Source organism: Thermobia domestica, chromosome 3, assembly GCF_964235325.1.
Source record: "Thermobia domestica chromosome 3, izTheDome1.hap1.1, whole genome shotgun sequence".
NCBI classification, from domain to species: Eukaryota; Metazoa; Arthropoda; class Insecta; order Zygentoma; family Lepismatidae; genus Thermobia; species Thermobia domestica.
The window spans coordinates 130,559,308-130,583,448 of record NC_137456.1 but is presented as its reverse complement, the minus strand read 5'-3'; the positions used below and the strand labels follow the sequence as shown (position 1 = coordinate 130,583,448).

The following is a 24,141-nucleotide window of genomic DNA, read 5'->3' as shown; positions in this document are numbered from 1 at the left end:
TATAAAATGGCTGTAGTAACGAGCGCGGAAACCAAATCCAAGAGGTCAAAATGCAAGGAAAATTCTGACAAGGGCAAAATCCAAAGGAAAAATCACATGAATATATATTGGATGTATCAATGCACAACCTATATGATTATTTTTTTTTCCTTCAACTGTTATAGATTCTAAAATGTTATCTGTATTTTTTCAACTTAAATAACTTTTTCTTTCTTTTAAAATACTGAAAACTCGTAAACTGCATAAAAATGTTAAATAAAAGGGCAGATTATTACTTTCACACATACCAATATGAAAAGTTCTGGGTATTCCTATTTATTATACCTTTAATATATTTGAAATACGTTTAGCATATTACAATAAGACCATTCATTTTAATTACGAAAAGTAACTGTAATGCTACTTGATTTTTAAAAAGTCGTACTTGTGTGGTAGCATATAACAGTCTTTTATTTTGAATAATGTATAAATATTTATTTTTATTCTGAAATACTGATCAAGGTTTTTAACAAAGATCAAAATGTGAAATATATACTTACTATAACAATCTTACGTCTTTTATTGGGTTTTCAGCATTTTAAAAAAATGTTATTTCCGTAAAGTGAAGAATTTCAGATAACATTTTAGATTCATAGTAGTTGAAGAAAAATTTATATATTTTATTAATCTGCGCCTATGATTCTATCGCTTGAATTTAGCCGTTTTGTCTGAATTTTCCTTTGGGATTGTCTTGAATTTTGTAATACATTCGTAGTAATCACTTTGGTAATTCTAACAGAGGCTGTAAGAAGAATAACTATTTTTTTAAGTTTCATCATAAATTTTAGACGTTATTCTTCTTCCTCTTCTCGGAAAAATGAGGAGGATACAGTTCTTTATCAGCAGTGTTATTCACATCTACTTTGGTAAAGATGAATGTAATTTTTTAAAAAATATCTGCGGGCGAATGGAAAATTGATTGACTCAGTTGCAAGAAAGCCGTTTGACATTGTAACTGAAACAAACATAAAATAAACTTAATTCAGTATAATATCAAATTATTTCACATCAAGATTTTATGCACTTTCTTAGTAGTTCATCTCTAACATGCTAAGAGTCGCAGTACGTAAAATGTGCCATAGTTCACATCCTCAAGACATGTTTGGCCATATATTAAGCAAATAATACAAGAGGATGCATAAGGCGACTCTTAAGAAAGAATGTTAGTGTTCTACATCAAGGCGGATGCACTTCCATGCACAGACACTGTTGCAGTTACTTGTCGCGTACCATTTATCGTGGGGTCTTGCCCTATTATTCTGCCCTTCGAATACACGTTTGTTTTGCCCGAGTCTTCTACACTTCGTCCCGTCCATATCATCATACATATGTTTTTCGCGGTTACATCATTGGTTTTCCTTTTGCATTTTACCTTACATTGATATATCATACACCCCGCTTCTCATTTCAATACCTTACGCTATATCCAAGATGGCGGCTTTCAAGATGGCCGCCAAGTCAGTGTTATAGCATATCAAATATCTTGATATCCTGGTGCTGCCCATCCTTTCCGTTTCCAACATAAACTGGTATCTTGCGATGTTTACCTTACATCATATTGTCGCGTAGTGCGTTATATTGCGGAGTATATCTCCGGTGTTTCTGGATGGGGGCAGCTCCAATTTTTCATTTTTTCTTCTTTTCTATTATGTGTTCTCTGGGCGAAGTTTGAGTCGGATCTGATCGTGCCTTGTTCTGTACATTGCTTGTAAGCAAAAGGTCAGGTAATCGGGGATAAGGGCCGTCTTACGCATCCCTTTGCATTGTGTTTAATATATGGCCAAACGTGTCTTGAGGATATGAACTATGGCACCTTTCACGTACTGCGAGCAGTGGCAGTTTTAGCGGGTAGGCCGGGTAGGCCAGGCCTACCCAAAAAAATTTGAAAAATATATAAACACTAAAAGATACAATAAAGAGTAAATATATTTTCCACTTTTTATATTAATGGTAAGTAATTATTTAATAAGCAGCATCAACCACTACTGTAAACGTAATTCCTATTGTCATTAATAAATCAAGGGTGCATCTGTATCCATACACGAGGGAGCAGGCTTACCCTAAATTAAAATCCTAAAGCGAACCTTAGCATGTTGGAGGTGAACTACTGGAAAACAATAGAATTTTGTTGTGAAATGACTTGACACTAGACAGAAGTAAGTTTGTTTTATCTTCGTTTCAGCTACAATGTCAAACGGCTTTCTTGCAACTGAGTCAATCAATTTTCCATTTCTATGCAAGTAGCATTTTTTAAAATCACATTCATTGTTACTGCAATAGATGTGAATAACACTGTTAATAACAGAATTGTATCTAGCCATTTTTCCGAGAAGAACAAATAGAATAACATCTAAAATTTGTGATAAAACTTTAAGAAATAGTTATTCTCCTTACAGAATCTGTTAAACTACTAAAGAAAAATTTTCTTGAAGAAATCCCTCCCTGGACAGAATTCCTCGTCTCGAAAGATTAGGCAGAACGGGAATTCCCGTTCTGCCTAAAAATAAAATCATTTAAAATATTTTCTACAAAGTGCTGGAGGGCCTTCAGGCAAAACTAGAAGACCCATTAAAAATCTTGCTATTTTGGCTTTTAAAAGATTTTGTATTCTTGTTTTTAAGTGCCAATAGAATAAAACAAATTACTTTCGATAAGATAAATTTTCAAGAAAAGCACCCAACGCAAGACTGAATGGAAATCAACCTTTACACGGCTATGATCGTCACAACAACGTTTGATAAGTGGATTGCCAACGATTTAATCTCGACGTCACACAAAGCATGAGAAAGTCGACGCTAATTGTCTCTGGCTGAGGAAGGAAATCCAATGCAATCGTTCGTTGCATCAACGAATTTTAAAATTTGTAAATAAATAAATAAATAAATAAAATAAATGCACCACCTAGATTTTTGAACATCCCCCTAAGTTCAAAATTCTGGATAAACCACTGATTATGTATTTGCCTTCCAGTTAGGTTTTGTATCCCTTACTCTCAGCCCTGGTTGTGTTTGCGAACATTTTTGTTTTGCATATTTTGCATTGGATTTGCCATATTGCATTACCAAAGACCCACCTTCATCAAATGGTTATGAAGTATGTTAACACGAGAAAATATATCTAATTAACGAATGATATAAAGCAATAAAGCTGCATTTTTCTTGTATGATTAAAGAGAGGGATTTTTCGAATTTCGTATTTTGATAATTCTGGAGATACGATCCTCGTTGGAAACTTTGATTTGCTTTTATCTGAACTTTCTCTCTCTTTGTTATTTACATGTGGCAAATAATGAGATTAACCAAAGTTTGCTAATTAAACATTATTTAATTAACCAGAATGTTTTTTTTTTCGCTATACTCAGGAAACATACACACAGTGAGAAAATCGACCCTTAGTAGCTTTCTTTTGCCAGAAAGACAATATTCGTCGGTCGTAAACAAACGACTACGGAAGTAGTATTTCACAAAAACTAAAAACTTTTTCGTGTAGATTACCAGTGGCGGCATCCAGGGAGGCGAGGAGGGGCGACCTACACCCCAATATTTTTTCTCGTCCCTTCTTCACCCCAATTTTTCTATGTACAACCGGTGAATAATAATAATAATAATAATAATAATAATAATAATAATAATAATAATAATAATAATAATAATAATAATAATAATAATAATAATAATAATAATAATATGTATATGTATATACAAGCGACAATAATAATATTCAAATTAAAACAGTGTGGTTGCATCGCCTCCCCCAAATTTTTCTTGCTTCCCTTCTTGCCCCCCCTAATATTATGAGCCTAACGCCGCCACTGTAGATTACCGATACTTTTGACCAAAAATGGCTATCTGGTATTTTTTTAAGGTTTTGCGTCCTTATATGACAATTTCTAGCTAATTTGCATAAATAAGTACCCAGATTTAGTTATTTCCCCCAAAATTCTTTGCATAGAAAGTCTAGTTCTTGTAAAAACAAACATTTCTTATGAATGGTTATACTCTCTGTGTGCCTTATTTAAAAACTCAAGAGTTGTTTTTTGTTATTATAATGTAAAACGTAACAATATATTTACTCTTTTTAAAAAGTCACTTATTTTCTATTAACGGTGGAACAACATATTTACTCTTCTAAAAATCACCACTTATTTTCTATGAATGATGGAGCATTATATTTACTCTTTTAAAATCATCATTTATTTTTTACGAAGAGCGGATCAGTATATATACTATTTTAAAAATCATCATTCATTTTTTATAGATGTTAGAACACTATACTTAACTTTTGGCACTCCTAGGCTAGAGTTTGGTACTGCCTACAGCATTGTTTCACTTACATGAGGAACATTTTGAATCGCAAGCAATGCTTAGCGAAGAAAGATGGTGATCGACTAGAGACCTGCACGGGCCGAATTTTTCGGCCGGAGTCCAATCCAGCCCGGGCCCGAAAAGTTTTGGAGATTTTCGGCCCGAGCCCGGCCCGGCCCGGCCCAATAAGTCTTTTTAAAATTCTTGGCCTAAATCCGGCCCGGGCCCGATAAATTTTAAAAGCTTTTGACCCGACCCCGGCCCGGTAATTTTTTAAAAAAATTAGCTCGAACCCCAATCTTTCTCAAAGTTTAGCATTAAACTTGACCTAACTCTCAAAACATTTTCTAAACTCTGGTTCACAACCTGACGCTTGCCTCCCGAATGGTACCATTGCCCCCTAGAACTTTGCCTGTCATCAAGAGAACAAAAACTCCATTTCCTGTAACAAAAATTTAACTTAATTGATTTTTAGCATAAAGTGAAGATGGCAATATTGTTTAGCGACAGGCAAAACTTTCCCACCCCTTCTTGTCATATTTTGGGTTCAGTGAAGGTCAAGGTCAGAGCCTAATTTACCGCGCAATGCCTGCAATCCTCTATAGTGAAAGTGGAGCCGCTAAGCAACACAAACTGTAAATAGCTATTGCATTCTTTGTAACATTTTTCACGGGCACACTTCTTCAACGTTTGGCTTTATTCCAATTATCGTTTAATGAAAGTCAATAATTATTAAAGAATTGCAATTAATCGGCCCCAGCCCAGCCCGACCTGAAGAGAAATCAGTTTCGGCCCGCCCAAGCCCGGCCCATGCAGGTCTCTATGGTTGACCACGGTCAACTACAGCAGCGGACGACCGCTACATTAGGCAATAGGCAAGAGGGGACCAATATCAAACAGTGGGTGTAACATTTAATATTTAACAGGACTGCAATCTTACGATTTACAGTGGCATGTCGACTACATGTGGATGGTCTCTTGACCCAGCTGCCATTGCCAAGAACATCAGGACTGAACCGAGGATGAGTGAGTTCTCTCAAATGAAAGCGGATTCAGTCTGACATATGAGTGATGACCTGGAAATATTTGGTGAGAGGTGGGAATACGCATTTAAATCAGTAATATGGTCGTACTCCTTCCCCTTGCGTCTTTTCAGTGTAGTCGGCCCAAATTTCATATTTGTATAATGTACGACTGCATCGAATAGCGCAGATGATGGAGTTTGTAAGAATTCGTTCGTAATGAAAGTCAAGCTGGGTATAGCTCAAACGAGAATTGAGTTTGAGGTAAGCTAAGCTCGTTCCAAACGAGAGCTTTAACAACCCTGTCTAATAGTACTGTATGTTTTCGACCTTCCATATACAATTATTGCTTATATAATCAATATATACATCTTCGTAACACTCCCCAACCCTATAGATTATTCTTATCAGTTGAGTATCATGAGCGGTATTTTAAAAATATAGCACGAATTATTTAAACTTTTTTTTTTTAAAAAAAAAAAAAAAGAAAAATCAGGACATTTGGAGTTTTGAACGACTTCTGGGGAGACAGATTAGATACATTCTGGACATCTGTGAACTCTAATCTGGGAGAACCTTATGTAATCCAGCAATGTCTCGGCTAAACCAGAATGTCTGGGAGCCTTACGTAAAATAAATATAACTGACCTGTTCGTTTGCTTGTTGAGTCACTGACAGATTTTGCATTTCCTTCATTGCCTGCAGACGACACTTGACTAGTTCAGTGGGACAAAGAGCAAATGCTGCCAGAAAAGCTCCAAAAACACCCGATATGGCATTATGCAGCGTAGAGAGTTCATTGACTTTCTGTAATATGATATGGATCAAACAATGTACTCAATTACATGTAATATTATTACAGTTCAGTTTATAATTAATAATAAGAAGAATACTGCTGTTCAACAATTATAAAAAGCAGTAAGTATGTACTGCAATTGCATTACATTCAATCGATATGAGTCAAATTCTAGTGAGTATATACTACTGAATCCCATTCATATAACTTAAGCTGAAAATCCAGTCCATTATTTAGAATTAGTACGGAAATTTTTGCTCCTAGTAAATATAGTATTATTATTATTATTATTATTATTATTATTATTATTATTATTATTATTATTATTATTATTATTTAAAATATGTCGAAGACAAAAATAACACTTCAACCATACGTCTATATTAATAATAAGATAATAATAATAATAATAATAATAATAATAATAATAATAATAATAATAATAATAAACACTTGAGCTCTAAAAATCAAGGTACAATCAACTTAATTCATAAATATTACAAGTTACGACAATACAGTGAAATCATAACAAATCAATTGAGTTTATTTTTATGGTTTTGATTTTATAGTACTGCTATCTTTCTCTTACAGTATTTTTTTTCATAGTTCAACCTCCGGCCAACTGACTTTGTGGTAGACGACATCTTGACGTGGATTTTCTCGCGATATTCTCGTACTCTCACACATTCTCATTCCACCAATTTTTCTACCATCATTCCCTTGCCTTTATTATCCATCTCCCTTAGCTCACAGAGCATAATCTTGGGACGTTAAACTGAAAGATTTTACTTCATTGTTTTCTTTTATAGGTTCATATGAATATATTATACACCTGTCTATTGAGCGAGTCACTTCACATCTCACTTATTCTAAAATTATTTAATATTTCACTTCAGTGGAGGCTACAGTAGGATACTTTGCTAAAGGATGTGTCCTTCACAAGAGTGATATTTAATTTATATATATCCTCCAAGGAGAACAGTATTGATTCGGGAAAATTTGCCCAGAAGAAACACTGGTAAATTGTCTCTGAAGGTTCAGCATATTCCATCTTTACTATTAAGGAGAGGCTATCACTCTACTCAGTTGGTCGCGTGATTTATAGCTTATTATAAAATATTTTTATTTGTTCTTTTTCTTTAAAATAATGTTCATTTTCTGTAATTTTCACTTCATAATTATGAACAAGATTGGACGCTTAGTATGTTATCGAATGAAACCCTTAAACACCCCAAAGTCGATTTCTTGACATGTAAGTTACTCGTATCCAATCGAATTTAGAGAAATTGATATTTTTAAACGAGATTCATAAAGACTTTTAAAATTATTTATCCTGTTACTATTAAAAAAATATATATGTAGAATCCCTATCCAACTGAGTTGAAGGTAAGGATGGATGTTTAAATTTAACATATTTTCATGTGCCAGCTCAACAGCAGAAAAGATTGACAAAGTTTTCGCAAGTAAAAAATCATTCTGAAACTAATAAATTCGAAAATTTATAAAACTAGACGGTTAATATATTTTCGTTTATATATAGGCCTATATATATTCAAATTATTTCTGAACTAAACTAAACTCGTGGTACAACAGCATTAGGAAGTCAGGACCTACCAGCCGGATTGTGGCACTCATGTTTTTGGAGTAATGTGTGGTCGCAGTAATTAATGCTAGTTCCAGATCGAAGTTGGCTACTTCTTTCTTTCAAGTATCTCACAATCGTACTTAGGATCATAATCTAGTGAGTAAGAGCGGTCACCCATCTTTCCTCTGACTAAAAGCAACCAGAGATGGAGTGAGTCAGTGGGTCGGTGGGTCAAGTGGGTCAAGTTTTCTGAGTCGGTCAGTGGGTCGTGGGTCAACAGCATGTGACCCACCACCCACCGTGACCCACTGCGACCCACCACCCACCATGACCCACTGCGACCCACCACCCACCATGACCCACTGTGACCCACCACCCACCGTGACCCACCATGACCAACCATGACCCACCACCCACCGTGACCCACTGCGACCCACCGACTCAGTATGATCTACCGACCCTCTCTGCTCACTGCATTGTAGACAGTATCTTCTGAAGACTGGTAAATTTGTCTCCGTTTTACTTTCAAGACCTTCATTTCCCTTCCTTTTCCACTTGTTTCTGTCTACTTACCTGAGGTGAGTATATCTAACCAAGTGAAAAAAGAACTTCAGGCACTTTTGGATATTGATTTTTTAATAGTAATAATAGCAATAGGACTTACACTACAACTTGGCTTTCGAGACCTGTGAATTTTTAGAGCTAACTACTAGAAAAAATACATTTTTGAATCACTGTAATGTAAAAATTGTTATACAAAAAATTGAATGTAACTATGTGTACCTGATCATCACGGTCAAATTGCAAAGTCAAATGAAATTACTTTTAGTATATAGTTAGGCCTTAATCCAAACTGGGATGTTATATTGCTTTCATTATAATGTATAATATCCTAAGGGGGTAGTGGGGATACGAATTTTTGCAAAAAAAAAAAAAAAAAAAAGTATCTCGCAAGCCGTTAAACTTATGGAGCTGAAATTCAGTGTATTAACTCTTTATTGAAAATAAACACAATGCGTCCTAGCATTTTTAAACATTTTCCTTTATGTGGGAGGGGGGGCACTTTCTATATATGGAAAATTGGTAGTGAGTTGGTTTGTAAAAATGATCGAAAATGATCGATGTTATTTAAGAAAAAAAATCAGAAACAAAAAATAGAGTGCTTGGCTTTATATATCCATTGCTTTCTGCTATAATAATTGCTGAAGCTTATGTTTATTATATGGAGCGCTTATAGCACAGGGAAATCAACCCATAAAGTTGTGAGAAAAATAGGCATAAAATTTGTACTGTAAGCTTAATTACACGGAAATTTGAAGTTTGGATTCTACGCATAATTGTATGGAAAATTTTACACTTTTTTCCCCTTTACGTTGGTCTACTTACTTTGATTTGGAACTTTGAAATTTCATCCTTTTCTCCACTGAAAAGTATTGATAATTCAACAAGGAAATAATTATACTATAATAATTTAATTGAAATTCATCGTAATTTGGCACATGGCAAATAGCAGTGTGGTAATTGAAGTTGAAGAAAGAGGGAAATTCCCATTCACCTCTGAACACTTTCCAGGAACCTCGTTCCCTTTCGCTTTCTAGACGGGGAGGGAACTTGGTAATGGTATCAAACCTTCATGTGTAATTACAAAAATTAAATTTATAAACAAATGAGAAATCATCAGTTTATCAGGCTTTAATTGATAATTTATTCACAAGATTCCCTATCAAAGGCGTGGTAGATGAAGTTTCTGTTCTACATGGGTCGACATTGCCAACTGACATGGTCGATATGGGAAAGATGTTGTATGGTGATAGAGAGATGATACTACTTGCTGAGTATTTCAAACCTGGCCAAGAAAAATCGTTATCAGACTTAAGTCTAGCAAGTAGATTGTCGATGAGAAGTTGCAGAAATCGGGTAGAAGTATTATCAATTTCCACGACAGAGTGCGAACGGGGATTTCCCCTTATCAATTTACAGATGACTGATATTAGAAATAGACTAAGTGCTCAAACATTGTCTAACTTGTTGCTCATCAATGTAGATGGCCAACCGCTAGACAAGCTCAAAGTACACGAGCTAGTTATTTCTTGTCTGAATGATGGACATCATTCCACTGCGGATGATTTACCGCCAAAAAGTTACCAACAGGAAAAAAATCTGATTTCAGATTTGTTTTAAGGTGGAAAATTACGAGTTACGGAAAATGAATACTTGTATTACTAATGGCTTATTTGTGTTATTCAACTTCGTACCTAATTTTTAGTAAGTCTCTTCTTTGCTTTATTTAAACTACTTTGAATAAATATTCATAATAATTGCAATTATGCATATTTGTAACTTAAATTTAACGTGGTGTTTAGTGATTACACAAATTACAATTATGAGCATACTTTATGGAGATGCTCCCACATAGGGTACCCGCAGGGCCGGCGAGAGTGGTCGCGGGCCCCGGGGCTGAGCAATCCCGGGCCCCTTACACGTTCCCTTATAACCTTTTACGTACTTACCACTTTGGACGGAGGTAAACTAAAATGAACATTAAGGCTTAGTTTGAACTCTTTATTAGACCATTAATGCGTTTAATTTACATGGTAAACAGTATTGCTATATCTCCAAATAAGTGAATAATAAGAACTCAGAACCTAGCCTATGTTCACTGTTCGCTGAAAACAAAACAAAACAACAACAAAAAACTCATTAATTTACTATTTATGATTTTGTTTAGACCCTATAGTTGTTGGTTCTAAGATTTTTAAAGGCTTCAAAACTAAATGAATAAAAAAAATAATATATTTAATACAACGATATCAAAGTACAGAAAAAAGTAACTTATCTATTTGTAATAGCAAAAGTTATCCCCCAATGCTCAATCAAATGCTCAAAACAAACTGATTTGTGAAGGAAATAGAAAAAGCACGTATTAAATAGTTAATAAAAGCTGAGAAAGTAAATGTTCTCAACCATCCAACCTACCCTGTACTATGAATATCTTTGCATAAATTGTTGCTAGAAATAATTAGATAGAAGTAAGCTATGCAGTTAGTCTTCCTTAATTAGAGACATGATGCATTAGGCCTAATTTAGTTATTTCAATGAAATATTGCTCAAATTAACCATAGTGTGATTAATAATGTGATATTAACAGTAATTGTCTGTAGGAGAAATTAATTATGTGTGTTAATACTAGACAACTGTTACAGTTACAATGTATCCTTTTCTACGTATAGTTACAACAAAATTTCCTTTCTGGCCTTTTTCAGGGCTAATTCATCAATGTTAGCATCCAGGTTGGTACACTTGACACGTTTTGTCTCCACTGCCAGCAAGCCTAAGCTTGATAATCTATCTTGACATACTGTAGAGCGTAAAACATTTTTTACTCTATTTAACAGAGAGAAAGAGCGCTCTGCACTAGCAACGGTAGCAGGGATTGTGAGGAATATACGAAGGGCCACTGTCAGATTTGGAAATAAAGTTTCTAGATTCAAAGTTTTGATGTTATTTAGGAGATCCCATGGTGAAAGCGTTTTCTCACCAAAATTGGCTGAATATATCAATTTCAGCCTATGCAGTTCATCAGAAAGATCATCTCCTAAATCTTTTGGGTATCGCTGGACTAGTGCAGCTGCTTGTTCTTGGATCTGGTCACCTGTCATTTCTTTGCAAGACCACAGTACACAAAAACTGTTACACAAAGAGCGCACTGATTGAAAGCGAACTGAGCAAGAATATACAACATTTAGTAATTCTTTATCCTCGGCCGCCGGGCCCCCTTTGGAGCCCCGGGCCCCAGGGCTCTGGCCCCTCCTGCCCTCCCCTCTCGCCGGCCCTGGGTACCCGAGCACCTTTATACCCTATGAAAAACTGATTTTTCAAGTCTTTTGTCAGAAAAATACTGTGAACTGAGAAACCATAACCTTTTCCATATTGTACAGGGATATTTTCCTGCGAATAGAAGTTTCTTGTGGAATGCGTTCAGAAATTAACACTTGCAAGAATACTCTCTTAGTACAAGTATATTTTAGGCACACACTAATTTCCCCCCACCTCGAACTGTTTGAATTTCCTCACTGACAAACATCGTAAAGGTCACATCCACCGTTATTGTAACAGAGTGGTGCTTGAGCGATTGACTAGAAATTCAAACTCCAATTAGTGACAATTTCACAGTCTTGTTTTATTACAAGTGTAAACTCTTTAGTCAGTTCAGAAGAGGCCGTGGATCGTGTTCAAAGTAGGTCACGGTGGGTGGTGGGTCAGAGTGGGTCGCCGTGGGTGGTGGGTCATGGTGGGTCACAGTGGGTCATGGTGGATGGTGGGTCAGAGTGGGTCACCGTGGGTGGTGGGTCATGGGTCACAGTGGGTCACGGTGGGTGGTGGGTCATGGTGGGTCGTGGGTCAGAGTGGGTCATGGTGGGTGGGTGGTCAGTGGGTCGTGGGTCACGGTGGGTGGTGGGTCAGTGGGTCGTGGGTCAAATTTTCGTTGACCCACGCCAACTCTGGAAGCAACACAGCTTGACTTCGCTGATCTCACAAGAAGTGGTATTGCAGTGCGAGCGACTAGGCGTTAGCATAATTGAGCCATTCAGATGCCAAACTGATTAAACGCCCATCAAACGAGATTTTTCAGTAATTTGAGCATTTTAGTAATTTAGATACAATGAGTCTTATGTAGAGTCGTTCTGACGCGTGATTAGTGCTATACTAAAGAGTTCGATTAACATGTCTCCTGCAATAGTCAGGGCTTTAGTATGACGCTAATCATACATCAAAACTACTCTGCATAAGGCGGAATGTATTTAAATGAGAGTGATCAGAACGTTTACGCATTCTAGTGGCAGATTGTTAAACTATGGAGTTAATCGATTTTGCCTTTGAAAAGAATGTATCTTTCCCAAGTCAAAAATTTGTAGAACTAAAAAAACAACAACAAAAATGGAGTTGACCGATTTGGCTTCTCAACGCCTCATTATTCTTTCTGAACTTTGATAATAATAGTAAACTGTGAATACCTACCTTTTTCCCAGTAAAATACAGCATTAATTTTTGACATATGCCATACCCAGCAAATAATACAGAATTTTCTGCGACATTCGCAACTATAGCAGGAAGTGTGCCTGCGTACAACCCTCTGATACCTTCCCTGGCCAAAGTCTCATGGAAACAGTGGAACATCCCTGTATACATATTCGGAAAAGTCTGCATTTTCACTTTGATCGTGTCAAATGGCTGGCCAACATATACGTTTGCGATTCCTCCTGAAAAAGTATAGCATATTATAAACTCAAAACGCTATTATTATTATTATTATTATTATTATTATTATTATTATTATTATTATTATTATTATTATTATTATTATTATTATTATTATTATGCATTTTTTTTACTTATAATTCAATAAAGTTCCAAATATACCCATTAAAACTTTCTCACTGAAAACTAAGAACGGAAAGGAAATTTTGAATATAAATCAGCCAGAATTTATCTTTAAATGTAACTATTCTATTATTCACCTGGCAGGCTTTGCGACGAAAAACTTGAAAAAATTCAGTTAAGATGACACGTCACGGAGTTGTAACTCAAACCCTACTAATTTCAATTCAATAATGTCAACAACCATCTACAATGAATGAAGAATGTGTGAAGAATGAGTGAAGAATGTGAAAATCATATTTGCCTCCAGGTGGTATGGGATTGTAAAATCAAGGATTTGTATGCTGAGAAACGTTTTAGTAGAACTACTTCATTTTGTGGATTATTTGCATTTGCCTGCGTTATTTCTTGACTTTATTTATATCATTATGTAGCCTAGCTTTTTTCTCTCTTCGCTAGTGCATGCAGAAGGACCTGAGTGAAATGTGCACGTCACGGTTTTTTTTTTTTAAAGCTGCTTCATAAATATGCAAATCCAGCGTATGTTATGTTGTTACAATACTGCACTATTGTGTCTAAGATAATTTCATGGCAGAAGAAGAACGTTAGTGAATTTATGAAAGAATATTAAAATGTTAAATTCGGATGATCCCAGGGTTGGTAATTATATTTTGGATTAATCCAGTTATGCATTGGATTAAATTGTGGAATAAAAGAAAATATGATGTAGATACGAAAGTCTGAGACAATAAGAGACAAACAAATAAAGGTAGCTGTCAAATTAAACATGAATACAATTGTGGATTTTAGTTTAATATTGGTGTAATACCTCAGAAAAGCAAACGATCGAGAAGCAAACGTGCAAAATTCTTATTTGTTTTCATCGGCGCAAGTGGGATCGTTATTAAGTGCGAAGTGGTGTAAATTTACTGTTCAGTGGCGTAAAGCTACTGAAGGAATGCTGTTATAAGAATTCTACTTTCTTTCAGTTTTCGGATATTATTAATTTAAAATGCATAAGGGTTATTTCAATATAATGAAACGTCAGCATTATTTTTCTTGAATTTTAAATATTCCAACATCTCTTCCTGGCAAAAGGTAAAATTGACAAGAAATTTGTCTTAGAATAGTTTCTGTTTGGGGGAGGTTAATTTGAAAATAGATAACATTTTTGTTTAGTTTAACGTTGCACATTTATGCAACGAGGCTAAAGAAGATGGTGATAACGAGATACAAGATAATGGTAGAATGGAGAATGAACTCCGAGAGCACCCGCGCTCATGGTGTTTATCCACCACAAAGTCCAGAGACCTCACGCACTAAAGATAGAGGTAACAAACAAATTATTACCGGCATATGTTTTGTGAAGATCCATAACTTTAAAAGTTCTCCTCATCGTGTTTGTATGTCTATTTTCAATTTTAATTACAGAGTTACTTGCTGAAGGACTTTACAGAAAATAAATTACAAAAGTCTTATTTGTTTTCCCGCCAAACAAATCATTTTGAGAGCCCAGCTTTAAAAAAAATAAAACGAGAAGAAAAATAAATCGTCTTATGCATAGCAAAATTTGTCCAGGTTTTGGATTATTTTCTGCTAGGTTTTAATACTGACGTTGAGAGTAACTTACTTTGTTTCCTGAAATATAGTTCCCCTCTCCCTCCTATCCAAAAGACGGGTCGGAAGAATCACAAATCACACCAGAAAAGAGCGTGATGCTTTCAAATATTCTTGCTTTTACCTGCTGACTTCAATGGAATTTTGATAAATTACTCCTTACATGTGGTTCCTATGAAGGTAACCGAACAAAGATATGTTTTGTGGATACTCAAATTGGCAGTGAAACGATTAGCAAATCGCGTGAAGCAGATGGTTAATCATTGTGGTCTGTTTGTAGTTAAAGTATTTCCCTATTTCCATTCCTTATTTAATCGTTCTAAATTTAAAGTATAAATAATGTATCACATTGCAATTTTACCGTAATTTTCTGTATTATAGTTTTCTTTTCCTACAACGAAATTACCATATGTATACTGCAATATTATCATTCAGTTTCCACCCTTGACTGTGGTAAAAATGCATGGAGAAAGAGCGAGATCAAAAGGGAATTCTTAAGGATCTAGGGTCAATTTTTCGGACTTAGTCTCTGGAAGGCAGTCCTATTTTTTGTGACCAAAACTGTACCACGTTTCATCTCCCTAACTTCAGGGAAACTCCATTCCTGGCGAAAACATTAAACCCTCTTTGCTCCATCCCGTTAGAAAACGCATTTAAAAAAAAAAAAAAAAAAAAAACTTCTTCTCTCTTACTATCGTGACAGAATAATAGTGCAGATATGTTTTGACGGAAATAGTTATTTTAACATTAACTATCAAAGAAATTATATTGATAGTTCATTTGATTAATACAGATCATAATAATATTCTTTCTCTTATATCCTGTTTCCTTTTCGCCAACGTTTAAAAGTTACTGGGTACACAGGTGCTTATATACACCGTGCAAGATATCCTACAACGAGAGCTGAGTTTCTGTAATTCAAGCAATAAACCTCTGGCAACACTGCATTTCAATAGAGACATTACAAAACTTAGTATACTCCATGCCAAAACAATGCAAAGACGATATTACTAAATGTGGAATCAAGTATTAGCTTCCAAAATCAATTGGGTACGCTTCATTTTACTTACTTTCACTGAACAATTGACGTCATATTTTGTTGAATATTATCAATTGTTGTAAAGATATCTAACTTCTGTGAGTATATTTTGATTCTACATAAAATAATTCTTTAATTTGATATATATATTATTGTATAAGTTCGGCTCGAGCACGGTCGGATCAAGCGGAGTAGCGGACCAACCGAGGGTAGATGAGAAAGGTTCCACTGTAGTGCGAAATCAAACGTTTTCTCTTCTAAACACTCGCTCTTGTATGCGAAAAGTTACTGAGGGTTGGCCTTAGCTTCGTCTGCCTTCGTCACTTCGTTTCGAATTTTTGTTCTGCTCTAAATAATTTCCTCTGCAGGGAACGATGATGAAGTGATCGTATTTCTGCCCATTCTTATGTGCTAAAGACTAGGACGGCCTAAACTTTGCGGTGTTGGAGTGAGTTAAATTGAAAATCTACTATTGGTTGCCTCATGTTTACATAGCGCATTATAAAATAAATCTATACTGATAAAATAGAGCGTAACATAATTATTTTCCTAATAATTATTAGGAACCATATTTTGAGTTTAACGTTAAATATTTGGATAAGTTTAATTTTATAGCCTTGATTACCAGCCTCAAATTTATTGCTTCCATTTCGTAACAAGAATCATGACACAATGTAAAACTTAATAAAATACAGTCAAAACTGCTTATTTGTGGGAGTTACGTTCCATAAATACACCCCAAATAAGGAAACCGTGAATAGGTAATGAGAAAATATATGTATTATAAAATTAAACCTTTGGAGGTATTTACAGCAATAATAACGCAAGTGAGACGGACCGATCAATAGCATTGGTTTTGCTCTGTAGAGATCAACCCTGAAAGGAGAATTGATGAACTTCCAATATTTCCGGTGGGAATTGAGGGATATTGGGATACTTAATTCATATCAGAAAACTGTTTCTCGCTATATCTTACTGATTCTGCTCTAGTACCTATCTACAAATAGACAGAGGGACGTACCGACATAGGCATTTTATAAGAATTCCCTTACTTATGCATAGCATAGTTTGGAAGTCTAACAAAACGCGATGAAGAGTATTGAATGCCGGCCATTTCGAGTGCAACCGTTTGTTCAAGGAACAAATTAACATTTATTCGTACGATATTCATTGATCTGAAAAATCCTGTATTTATTATGTAAGTTCTAAGTGACGGCAAAGTAATAATAATAGGATTGAACATTAAGTAAGGAAACTCAGTGTCTTTCACAAGAAAGAAAAAAAAAAAAAAACATACCCACAATTGGGTACTAGATTGTATCCTACTATTACATCCATCAGTTTAAGTAAGACTACGATAGATGCAAATGAATATTGAAGAAAGTATTACTATGATGAAATTAAAAATAACAAAAATAACCAGAAAACAAAAATCACGTATACGACCACATACAGAAACCATTCATTATAGGGAAACCCCTCTTCCCATAACTCGTCTTGGTGATCCAAATGATCACTAGATATGCCTATGTTAGAATACGCGAATATGCAGTTCAGAAATGCTAATATCGTCGGTTCTAGGCAACCAATTCGTGTCGTCTTAATTCTTCCTCAGAAGACCATTTGATTAAGTAGCGTTATCATTTTCTCGGCATACGACGGAAGATCCTGAAGACACTTAAGATAAGACGTTAGTTACATAAATATATTTAACTCAATGGCTTTTTTTTTTTTTTTTTTTTTTTTTAACATGAGCACACACCTTCCAAGAAACCAAGTGTGACAATCTTGTACTACTAATTATATTGGATGTAACATCTAACACATTTCTTTCTAAATCTAAAAGTTCTTCTGTAGCTCCAACAAATACTTTGAAAGATCTTACGAAAGATGCTTACCGAAAGATCCTGCAATAAGATTTATAAAGGTTTGCTTAAATTTTTGGCCTGGTTGCTCAACAAGTAACTCTGCTGCTCCTTGGACATCTTTCTCTTTAACCTGATTCAAAAGAATGAGAGCTTTACATAAAATACAAGAAAAGTTGTTTGGAATACATTAATTTAGTAACTAAATATACACATGAAGGTCATTCAGAAAAAAAGGAACATTTTGGTGTAAAACACAAAGAATAAACATCTTTCGAAAATATTTATGGTTCAAAAACTATATAAAAAAAAAATATCTTACTCTACTCGTCAACATATTCGCCATGACATTCCAGCACTTATCATATCGTGATACCAGTTTTCTGCGTCGGGACCGTAATACGGCAAATTGTGGAGGCGTTAAAATATTAAATAATACTTTTGATAAAGTGGATACTTTCAAATATTTAGGATCAATATTAACAGACGAAAATCATATTCACGAAGAAATTAAATGTCGACTAAAAGCAGGGAATTCGTGTTACTATTCGGTTCAAAATTCTTGTCGTCGCGAATTCTGTCGAGGAATTTGAAGCTTAAAATATATAAAACGATAATCATGCCTGTTGTTCTGTATGGTTGCGAAACATGGTCGCTCTGAGGGAAGAACGTAGACTTAAAGTATTTGAGAACAGGATCCTGAGAACAATATTCGGACCCAAGAGGAACGAGAATGGGGAATGGCGGAAGCTTCATAACGAGGAACTACATAGTTTATACGGTTTACCCAACATTGTTAGGGTCGTCAAGTCTAGGAGGCTTAGGTGGGCAGGTCATGTAGCTAGAATGGAAGAAAGTAGAAACGCTTTCAAAGTCTTGACTGGTAGACCCATAGGAAAACGACCATTAGGAAGACCTAGGCGCAGATGGGAGGATAATATTAAGATGGAACTCGCAGAGATAGGAATACAAAGTAGAAACTGGATCCAATTAGCTAAGGATAGAAGTCAGTGGAGAGCATTTGTGAACGCGGTACTGAACCTCCGGGTTCCATAGGCCATAGTGTTAGTTAGTTAGTTAGATATCAGTTTTTTTCTGTATCGTCACTGCATTTTGTTGCTGTCAATGTATTAAAAACGTCTTTGAGTTCTCCAAAAGTAGGAAAGTGCTTTCCAGACATCTGAGCTTTCGAGACAATGGAAATCAAATAGTTTCGTCACACCTCGCATCTCAAATTTGGCCGAACATTTACTTGTGTAGTATATGTTCAAGGTTCATCACTCTTGTTCACCGTCTACCTGCTTGCATATTTTTAGTCACGTTCGACCCTAGCCATAGGAGCTAAACACATGGTTCTGATTGGTTGAATTTATCCATCTCTCGCCACGTAGCATACATATAACAGAAATCAAACGCCTCCTGCTGTGGGTTCTCGTGGTTGAGTGCATTAGTGTAAGTGGCTACTAATAACAATCGCTTTTGGCGGGGGTTTAAAGCCAGCCCAAGGAAACTTTTTAAAAAAATTTCGTAACACCTTTTTCATTAAAAAAAGATGAAAATAATACTCAAAAAACTGATTTACTTATGCGTGCAGTTTTGCTACACGAAACCATAGTATAAGTAGTAGTAGTAGGAGTCCTAGTAGTAGTAATAGGACGAGGACGAGGAGTAGGAACGAATTAGAAGCCCCGCAGGGCTCGTTTTGTTCCGCCTTGACCCCCATGATATACATTTAACTTCAACTGCTTCTTCAATTTCAACAAAGTGACAATTTTCTTCTATTACTATAATACACAATACATGCACCAGAAGGTTTGGACAATCGCAAACTGCAACCAATCAGAAACGTGTATTTAGTTCCTATGGCTAGGGTCGAGAGTGAAAAAAAAAGTATACCTGCCTGACTCAAAATGAGGGGTTCTAGCTAGATGGAGTATGCTGCGTACTGCAGTAGAATGTTTTTTTCTTCCCGGAAAATACTTTCCCACTGTCGATGAACTCAATGATGCTGTCATATATGGTTAAATACATTGGCGGCAAGAGTACAATGACGGTATACAGAAACTGACATCACTTTATGTTAAGTGCTTGAATGTGCATTGCGAATATGTTCGAAAGTAGATTAAGATATACTGTAGTTTCTGCACCTTAAATCTTTTGCATACTTCATGTATAGTTTGTGTTTTATACAATAAACGTTCATTTTCTCTTTCTGAATGACCCCGGTATTTTGAAATGTCAGCTTCTGGAATACCAAGATGTAGAACGGTGTTGCATAAGGACGCAAAATACAAAGAATCGACTAATGCCTCCTCTAATTATTCGTATATTGAACTGTGGGATTACCACTTCTTCCGTCTTTAGACAACCACTATCTGCGGTTCAGATATGTTATATAGCTTCGTTGGTTTACGCTCTGCTGAGTTCTACCCAATCCACAGACTGGTCGAGCGTTGGAGACAGATTAATATGTCTGATGGAGATTGCTTCCGATTTGTCAGGTCATGTTATCGCCTTTGCTTTGTAGAATCGAAATCCGACAAAATGTTTGGGTACCTAATATTATTCCATCCAGTAAATACGTCAAAGTCGCTAGGAAAAGTGGTCATTTTTCGAATTTAATTTACATCTTTTGTTCCTTGTCCATCTCAAATAACTTCTACCTCAGAAATAAGGGGGGAAATTTAATAGGAACTGCATTCTTCTCACGCTGTTGCCGTCTTTATGAGATCAACAACGCTAAAATACAAAGTTTTACTAGATAACAATGTTTGTCTTTTCTCATCCAGGGAAAGAGAACTTGGTTCAAAGGAAAGTCAAAATAATTGAAAATGAATCAGACACTAAAGATATGACTCACTTGCTTGAAAGAGGTACCAAGCGATCTTATTCATTCCAGAGATGAATAAGTTGAAATTTCTAGACAGGTGAATATTTAATTTGTATCTTGTAACTAAATATTAACACGGAATCTAAGGAGACACCAAAACCTGAAGTATTGCTATATGCGCAAGAGAAGGGAGACGAATTACGATAAATAATCTCAAATATGAAACTAATTCCCTCCCAAAACTTTAAAACAAATCCTATACAAACTTCAAAATATGTAACAGAATTGTGCAGATCTAGATCGCTTCTGACAAACTAACTCTCATGTCTCAGAAACGCTATCAAATCAAACATAAAAGACATTATGCAGAAAAAATATCATGACTTATGTACTTAAAAAGTTTACAGTTTACCTTGTGGGTACCTTTGTTCGTCGTATTCAAACAACAAAGTGTATCAATAGTCCCTTACCACCCTTTCTAAAAATCCACACAGATGCAGTTTCATTGAATGTGAAATGGATGATACATATTAGGCCCAGGGGAACACTTTTGGGAGTGTGTTACGTGGACGGCCGCCATTTTGTTTCCACTATTTTGAATGAAAATTTTTATTATGAACGATAAATGAGTAGTGTAATATACGACCATGGGCTACAATTTTCTCAGGATGTAAATATGCAATCAGATTTCATGTTACTTAGTTTGGTGAAAAGTTATTGGCAATTGAAAGTTATGTTTACCTCTTTCTTCTAGGTGTGGAACCATGCCGTTAACATGTGTGGAACACATCCAGATGCTCAAGCTATGGGCGAAACGAATGATCATATACAGCGATTGTCGATTTCAACTAGTATCATCTACAACACGACCCTGTGTCACAGTTATGAACCAATATTTGAGAAGGCGGGCACAGTTGTGGACAGACCTTGTAGCGGACGATCGTTGACAGTAATGGACGAAACAACAGCTATGGCAGTGCTGGCCTCTTTCTCGATATCACTCCAGCGAAGCACATGTCATTTATCAATATAAGGTGGGATGAATCATAGTTCAGTGCACAGAGTGCTGCACAGGTATAAGTGGCATCCATATAAGGTGCAAATGCAGCAAAATCTCCCCGAGGACAATCTTGATCGACGAGTGCAGTTTTGTGAGTAGGCTAGCGAGCAATTAGGGCTAAACCCGAATTTTATTATGCAGATACTCTATTCAGATGAAACTCACTTCAACGTAAATGGGGAGATTAATAGGAATACCATGCATTATTATTCATCTTACAACCTCACCTAGACAGATCCCTCGAAAATGACCGGTGGAAAAATTATGGTGTGAGTAGACATATGGGAAACATGATTAATCGGTCCCTTTTTCATTCTAGGAACTTTAACTACGGAAAATTACCTTGTGTTCTTACAGGAACAGATACAGTCAGCTGCGATGTCCAAAGATGGTACATTCCTCCAGCTTTTTCAACACGATGGCGCTCCCGGTACCGCTCCCGCTCACAGTGTCGTGATGCGTCACTACTTGGTTGAGCAATTCCCTGGGACATAGAATAGTTGACATGGGCCAGTCGAATGGCCTGCCTGATGATCAGACCTAGCGTCACGTGTTTGCAACCTTTGGGGATATGGTTTATATGTGAAAATTGGTAATCTTCGTAATCTGGAACAACGTATCTTCTTTTCCGTCTGCTGTTTTACAGAGATTTTTCGACTTTTTTCTAGATTTAAGTGTGTCTACTAGCAAATATTTTCATTTATATATTTGGTAGTACTGAAAGAAGTCATTATCTAAGACTTAACATCTAATACAAGTAAATCGTTACAGTAATCCTTACAGGACAAAACTATCTAAACTGTCAATAGTATTAAAGGATAGTATGCAATACATCTGAGACACAAATTATCACATTCATATTCATCATCAGCAACGTTCAATGCTACAGCAAAGAGTGTTCTCTTCTCTTCTGAGTCAAATTAAAAGTTCCTCCTGATATTTTCGACAAAGTGGAGCTCTACTACACTACTGAGCATTTTTTTTTGACAAAAAGTAAATATTCTATTGCCTGTGCAATTTGTAATTTTTTGTAGTACGAACCGGAGATCACGTCACCTAAAACAACTAGACTTCTTTCTGTGGGGTAACCGGAAGTAGCTTGTCTGCCATACAAAAGTCAGTACATAACATTACCTGAGAAACACATCTCACAAACTCGTAAATACATTTCTCCATATATCTTTGTACAAGCAGAAAACGCATTGAAAATAAGAAATACTTATATCTTTTCGAGACCTTGTGTCAATATGACTGATGCGCAGCAAATATTTGGAAGATAAGTTCCACCTTTCCTTACTTTAATAAGTACTGTAATATTTTATTACCCTTCCGTTTAATAAAAGTGTTACAACTTTGGACTTAGTATATAGTTCTAGTTTTAGTAATTCATCAGTCCGCTTTTCATCTGATACATCTTTATTCTACATACATTATATAAACATTGTCCTTGGGTTTAATTCATGTAGTGACGTTTAGTATGGGGTTGTCCCACCTGCACGTATATCAGTATGGCAGCCTCTACTAATCGAACACATGTCTGTGGTATCAGGTGGAAAAAGATTTTCTGGGAAATGGCAGCTCATTCTTCGCGGAGAGCTACAATGAAGGCAGATATCAAGCCGTGTCCAAAAGTGCATAGTGCACACTTCGAGGATGCACACTCGAAGTCTACAAATGGAGTGCACACTAAACAGTGTACACTTCATCAAATTAGTTTTTGATCCGCGCTTGGTTACAGCGCCTCATCCTGGTGGAATATGGAACATTGATAACAAAAGAAGGGAAAATTTCGCGTACTAGAAAAAATAAACATGCTTTTTTTTTAGCTGAATGACTTTCCAGTTATATTAAAGATAAATATATCGTACAGATTGACAATATGGGATAACCATAAAATGACTTAAGTGTTTTTTATGTATGCCAACAGCTTCAGCTTTGCCGTACCTGCAAATATTTGTCACTTCGGATCTTTCACGCGCAGATTAACAAGAGTGGAGCGTAAAGGCAATACCTGTATAGATAATTTGTATGTTTGCGTTGTCTTATCTGCACAATAAACTCGTAACAGCTTAATACTCACTAAACTATTGGCGATGTTCTATTTTATTAGGCATGCTTGCGCGAGGGAATATTTATTAATCCTCCAAAAGAAGACCGGTATTGGTGGTTAGGGCGCTGACGACTCGGTTGCGAAGTAGCTTCGGAATTTTATTGCAAGGGAAAGTAGGCAACTTGCAAGAGACTTAGGACACCGAAGGTGCCGAGGGGAGCGCTATTTACAATAATGTGGCTTAAAACTACTTTGAAAGAGAGTTCATATTGAGTATAATTGCTTCCTGTACGGTAGATATACAACAATGACACTATAATTGTCGTAGTAGTTCTACTGTATTACTTCAGTTACAGGCATACTAATTGGACTATTTTTAACATATTGCGTTAATATTGAAGTTCCTTAGATGTTACAATTTGTGAATCTATAGATTTTACTAGTAAATCTTCGAAATAGTGTCTCCATATTCTTAATTAACACCAAGAGTTAACACAAAAAAGGATGACAAGGAAAGAAGTGGTAGAGTTGAACACCATGAGGACCAAAATTTAC

General features: G+C 35.8%; 1 protein-coding gene across 1 annotated transcript in view; it reads right to left on the bottom strand.

Annotated features, from left to right (window-relative positions):
* LOC145681504 (mitochondrial ornithine transporter 1-like) overlaps window positions 1-24,141 on the bottom strand; it is a 94,847-nt gene that overhangs the window by 53,460 nt on the left and 17,246 nt on the right. The window contains exons 2-4 of the mRNA XM_081753151.1: window positions 17,680-17,779; window positions 12,766-13,007; window positions 6,014-6,172 (exon numbers count right to left, since the gene is read on the bottom strand). Of these exons, the coding sequence (XP_081609277.1) occupies window positions 6,014-6,172; window positions 12,766-13,007; window positions 17,680-17,779 (501 nt within the window). The remainder of the gene's footprint in view (window positions 1-6,013; window positions 6,173-12,765; window positions 13,008-17,679; window positions 17,780-24,141) is intronic.